At 34.5% G+C, this 5,736-nt stretch overlaps 1 protein-coding gene across 1 annotated transcript; it reads right to left on the bottom strand.

Annotated features, from left to right (window-relative positions):
- Nucleotides 1-3,189: 3,189 nt before the first annotated feature.
- On the bottom strand, nucleotides 3,190-4,600 carry LOC113769451 (putative nuclease HARBI1). Its single transcript, XM_027313896.1, has 3 exons — nucleotides 4,061-4,600; nucleotides 3,746-3,974; nucleotides 3,190-3,641 (listed from the first exon to the last, which is right to left on the bottom strand). The coding sequence occupies exons 1-3, from the start codon at nucleotides 4,598-4,600 to the stop codon at nucleotides 3,190-3,192; spliced, it is 1,221 nt and encodes a 406-aa protein (XP_027169697.1).
- Between the last annotated feature and the right edge of the window lie 1,136 nt (nucleotides 4,601-5,736).

The following is a 5,736-nucleotide window of genomic DNA, read 5'->3' as shown; positions in this document are numbered from 1 at the left end:
CCAGTGACAGAAAAGTTCTATAGCCTCTATTGACAGCGGGGAATGAGAAGCAACTTCAAGCTTCCATCATCCACAAATGACCATATCAAGACAGGGAAATCTTCGTAAAAATCAATAGGACTAAGACTAAACCTTAATTGCTTATCCTCCAGCCCCACAGATAGATTCAAGATACATCATTCATATTTGAATCATATGTGTAATGCTTGAGCCTAAAGACTGACCTTTGCAATGATCATTACTGTGTCAGAATCAGCAGATGGTTGTCGCAGACATAAGCCCAAAACAAAGTTTTGACCACAAAAGGACATTAGTAGACTAGTAGAGGGGAGACCATCCAACCACTAAAATTGTAGGTTCAAGGCAGCCTACACAAAACATAAGTCTAGTGATATTCTGTCACGACTTCATAAAATACCGGAAGGAAGCTTTACCCCTACACATTCACCATGAGCAAAGTTCATTCTACTCAGTTCGTTTCCCACATTTGATTGCCAAGGACGAACACTCAATTATCTGGACAAACGATTTATCCACCTTTTAAACATTAAAGCATCCGATTCTCTTTCTGGTAAACTTTTTTCTTTCTTTTCTATTTTCCTTACAGATGCAAGTGCCACAAGGCTCAATATTGACTCGAACCTTATCCTAACTGCAAAGTTCCATATTGTCCTACAAGAATTGCTAGCACCAAATGAATTAGTAGATGTAGTAAAGGAAAACACTTAACTTAGGTGGAGCAAAGCAAATCATGAAAATATTTTGCTACATATTCTCTTCTAGTATAATTACTTTGTTTATCTGAATTCTTCATAAGCAACTTTAATGACAATTCTTGTTAGTATTTTGATTTCGTAGCACAGAGCCGTCGAATTCTTGTTTCATATAAGAGGGAGAACCATCATCATACTGCATCAATAGCTGTTGGATAATAATATCACAAGGACAATTGTTAGGAAAAAAATATAAACTGAAAAAAGAAATTAATTGTTAATCAAACACAAGACTGCGGAAAATTGGAATTGCATAATCAGAGCAAACCCAAAACAACAAACAGCAGAGAAGTCAATTTCTAAAACACAAATTAAAAATCTGGAAAATAGCACCTAACCCATTGAAGCGTATGTATATACAAAACAAGAAGACAGAGTTTTTTTTTTTTTAGTATAATTTTTAATTTTGAAATAAAAGACCTGGGTTCTCTAGTGACGGTATTGAAACCAAGGAGTCTGGTGGCCAAGAAAATTCACAATGAGAAGAAGCTCATGTAAGCTGCCAGAGCGATTTACAATTAGTGCTAGATTCCGCTGTGAAGAAGGGTAAAGGAAAGGGTACGCGTGCTGCCAAAAGTCCACGTCGGCCATAATTTTTTTTTTTTTTTTTAGGTTGGCTGACACAAATTAAAAAATAATTTAAAAAAGAGATTTTTTAGCTAAATCACCAAACCCTAGGATATTTGGTCGCTAAATTAATTATTGATTGTTAGTTTTTAAATAATAAACTATTTTGTTTATGTTTGAAACAATTTTTCCTCTTTCTAGAGCAAACAAACGTTTAAGATATATTTTTTTTTCTACGTTTGAAAAATTGTGAAAGAATTTTTTTTAATTTCATATGAAAAAAAAAATTAGAATTGTTTGGCTTTATTCAACTTATATTTTATGTTGCTAATTACATTGGTAACGAATGAAAAATTTTAGAATAAATGTCTATAAGCTAGCATTAATCACATATTATGATTGGAGTATTTTGATAACACAAAAAAGTCAAAATCTCACATAAACATGCAAATAAATTACCATAAACATGTTGTGTCCTACAAATTAATTTAAGGCAACTAAGTCAAATTTATGGAGATTGTATTTCATAGATGACTATATCAAATATGGAAAAAAAAACATTTTATAATATCTAAAAAGTTTGAATTTTGTGACAAAAATAATATAGTTTACCATCATATTCATAAACCTATCAACTAGAGATTGAAAAATAATAATTTATCATATAGTTAGCTATCTAGATTTCAATTATTTGATTGAATTTAGTAAACAGATTTTCTTACGTCCCATTGTGAGCCCTAGTGTAAATATCGTTAGGATTGAATACCACAATGGATCTTCTATCTCATTCTTTGTGTCACTTTCTGTTTCACTTTTTTATTATATTACTATTTTTTTCATAAATATCATATTTTAATTCTCTTTTGTTTTCTTAAAATCTAATAACTATTAATTGAGTAAAAAATAAATACAACAGTCTCAAAAAACTTTTTATGTATTACTTAGTCAATACTTGTTGCATTTTAAGGAAACAAAAGAGAATTAAAATACGGTATGTATGAAGAAAATATAAAAATATAATAAAAATGAGACAAATAGTATAATAGAGAAGAAGACAAAATATCCGTTGCTGTCGAATATTAAGTGGGTTGATTTGAGTACAATTCAAGCTCTCCATTTTAACATTTTCCAAAATTTCAACCTTTTAAGATGGTTATACACTTTACAATTGTAGTTTGGTACACCGGGCTAATTAATGTGAATTGAATCAAAAAAAGGCATTACAATTCGAGGTAACAAGGCCTAAGAATTGCAACAGATTTACTAACTTTACCAAGCGAGTTTATTCATGTACTTGGGCATAAAGTAACTGAGTTAGACGCACACACAACACAGCCTTCTGTGTCCCAGTCCAATTATATTTATGAGTAGTAGTACTAGAAATGATCTGGCTGTGCCAATGCGCAATTTTTTTGTGTAAAAAATATTGAAAAATTCCCTATAACTCTCATTTTTAAAATTAATAGAACAAGGAAGATCGTAATTGTCACCATGTTGAGAAACCATGGGTTTGTTTGGATTGTAAGTTATTTGGGATATTTTTTAGGTTACTTTTTAAGATCGCATAAATATGAAATAGGCGTTTGGATAGTAAGTAAATCGTGTAAATTAGCATTTGGACAGGTGCTCATTATTGAATTTAAGCAGGTGACTTTGACTTTTCAAATTTTGACTTTGACTTCGAAAATTTTGACACAGTACTATGTTTACGCTAAACCAATTGCATACTTAATACACAAACGGTACAGATTAATTTAGAAGTTGGAAATCGAGGGCATTTTAAGTACACTCTACACATGGGAAAATAAATTTTAGGGACATTTACAATCCTTTGTAATGCGATGAACACCTAACGGCGGCGTCGCCCCCGTGCTGCGTACATTTGAGTCGCTATGTAGTCTCGTTTAGCTTTCCATTCTGCCAGCTCTGCAGGAGATACATTTAATGCGAACGGTTGAGGTACTAGCCCGCCTATTTCTGGCTCTTCATTTAAGTGCACGTCTTCTGATTCAAACCGTTGAAAATGGGCATCTTCTGGTTGGTGCATCCTTAAAAAGTTGTGCAACGCACAACAAGCAATGACTATACTGATTTGAGTGCTCATATAGAAATTATCTACCGGACCCTTTAACCATTTGAATCTTTTCTTAAGCACACCGAATGTGCGCTCAATGACATTGCGAAGTTGCGAATGTCGAGTATTGAACAAGGTCTTTGCCGGAGATTCGGACCCCACGTTCTTATACGGGGGCATGAAACCAGGAGCATTCCTGTATGCCGCATCAACTAAGTAGTACTGGCCTAATTGACAAAGTTATTCTAATTAATAAACGCGATAAAAAATAAGAGTTGTGGTAATAAAGCGTAGCACATGCTTGACTTGAAATATTGGACCCATCACTTACCAGGTTGCGGCAGTGGAAAATCGGACGGATATGCTAATGCTGAGTCCAACACTCGCGCATCGTGTGCACTTCCCTCCCATCCAGCATACACATAGATGAAGCGCATGTCATGGTCACAAACTGCCATAACATTCTGTGATTGCCACCCGTGCCGATTTGTATATGCCATTTGCTCGCCTGTCGGAGGACAAGCTGAGATGTGGGTGCCATTCATCGCTCCCACGGCATCCTAATATGTGTAAAAAATATGTAATCAACTTTCTAGAATCGTCTTACGTTAGAGTCACCAAAAATCAGATGTTCTTTCCACATTACCTTGAACCATGGATAAAAATTAGTTGAGTTTGCAATTCGTGGATGAACTGCAGTCTGGTCACTCGGTCGTATTATTTCAGTTGCAAATAGACACAGGCCTCGGAGCACCTTTTTTATATTTCGATTAATCGTCTCGATGGATCGATCAAAAATAGTCCCCAACACACGGTGCGTATGCTTGTGGCTGACCAACATTAAAGTCATAGCAAGCGTCTCCTGTATGGGCACGCGTTGTTGGTAATTATGTGGAACGTACTGTCTCTCGACAAGGATATTGGACAGTAGCAAGAAATTATCAACCGTGATACGCATGTTGTCTATTGAGCATCTATGATGACCGTAGAGTACGCGTTCCACCCACTGCCTATCTGTGAATGAACCATCATGTTGCAGAAGTGGTTGATTATTATCCACGTGTGCAAGTGACGGATGCATTAACATTAACGAGGCACTCATAAGAAGTAAGGCCTCATCTTCCTCATCTTGCCTCATGCGGTCCGCATTGCGTCCTCTAGCACCACGGCGGTTGTTCCAGGCCATGATAATTGAGTATAGATCTGTATATATGTTTACATAAGCGTGTTCGTATGTGTATAACCAATTCCATAAATGTGTTAATAGACGTGTTAATGAAAATGTCGGGAATCTAGACAATTTTATGGCTTTAAATGTATTTATGTAATTAGTCAGACATGTCCCATTAGAGTCTTCATCATCCTCTCAAACCAATTACGAAAACTAGCACATGCTTTATGGAGTATAAATTAGCAATATGACTTTTAAATAGAATACTTAACAATATGACTTTTATAGCACGTATTGACAATATGACTTTTTTTTTTTTTAAAGGGGAAATCCCCGATCATTTATTTATTGTAAAGGATAAAACCAAGAAGGTGGACAATCCCAACCTTCAATACATGCCGGAGAACTAGGAGCTATTCCTACACAGAAAATCTGCGGATATACGGATAACTTATTGCATCCAAATTAATCAGCGACCGAACTCTACTAGGAAGCTGCTGAAAAGATTGGAAAGTAACATATGGACTCTCTCGAGATAACGCTGCTAAGCTGTCCGCCACGGCATTCGCCTCACGATGAATATGTGTAATAGACCCCTTCACCTTGCCCAGTAACAAGCGAATTTGACCTAAGACGCTACACAACGGCCACTTACCAACAGATTGACTCTGAACCAACCTTACCAACACTAAGGAATCCACCTCTACCAAAATATCTGACAACCCCGTCTCCATACACCACTGCAGCCCAGTAAACAATGCTAAGCCGTCCGCATATACCACCTCATATTCCCCAAATTCCTTATAAAAAGCACCAAGCATCTTCCCTTCAGAATCACGTATCACCCCACCACCTTTTATAAATAGCACGTATTTGACAATATGACTTTTAATATAAATATATTGTAATCTACTATTTTTGTATATTATTATAAATATATAAAATTATAAATGAATAAATTAATATATTTGTGATTTATAATTTATATATTTTTATATAAATATACATTTATGCATTTATAATAAAATGATTATTATAAATAAATATATTTATTTACTTATATAAAACTCTTATAAATATATTATAATTGTATTATATTATCTATTACTATAATACATAATATAAATATATTTATAAGAGTATAAATAAAT

This window comes from Coffea eugenioides, chromosome 4, assembly GCF_003713205.1.
Source record: "Coffea eugenioides isolate CCC68of chromosome 4, Ceug_1.0, whole genome shotgun sequence".
Classification (NCBI taxonomy): domain Eukaryota; kingdom Viridiplantae; phylum Streptophyta; class Magnoliopsida; order Gentianales; family Rubiaceae; genus Coffea; species Coffea eugenioides.
The sequence above is the reverse complement of the archived record's forward strand: the minus strand, read 5'-3'. Positions and strand labels throughout refer to the sequence as shown.

Excerpts from the sequence above, each read along its gene's own strand:
- LOC113769451 (XM_027313896.1), bottom strand. The coding sequence starts at position 4,600 with ATGGCCTGGAACAACCGCCGTGGTGCTAGAGGACGCAATGCGGACCGC. Across the intron at positions 3,975-4,060 it reads ATTTTTATCCATGGTTCAAG|GATGCCGTGGGAGCGATGAA; the intron begins GTAATGTGGAAA and ends TACACATATTAG. Across the intron at positions 3,642-3,745 it reads TTTTCCACTGCCGCAACCTG|GCCAGTACTACTTAGTTGAT; the intron begins GTAAGTGATGGG and ends TTTGTCAATTAG.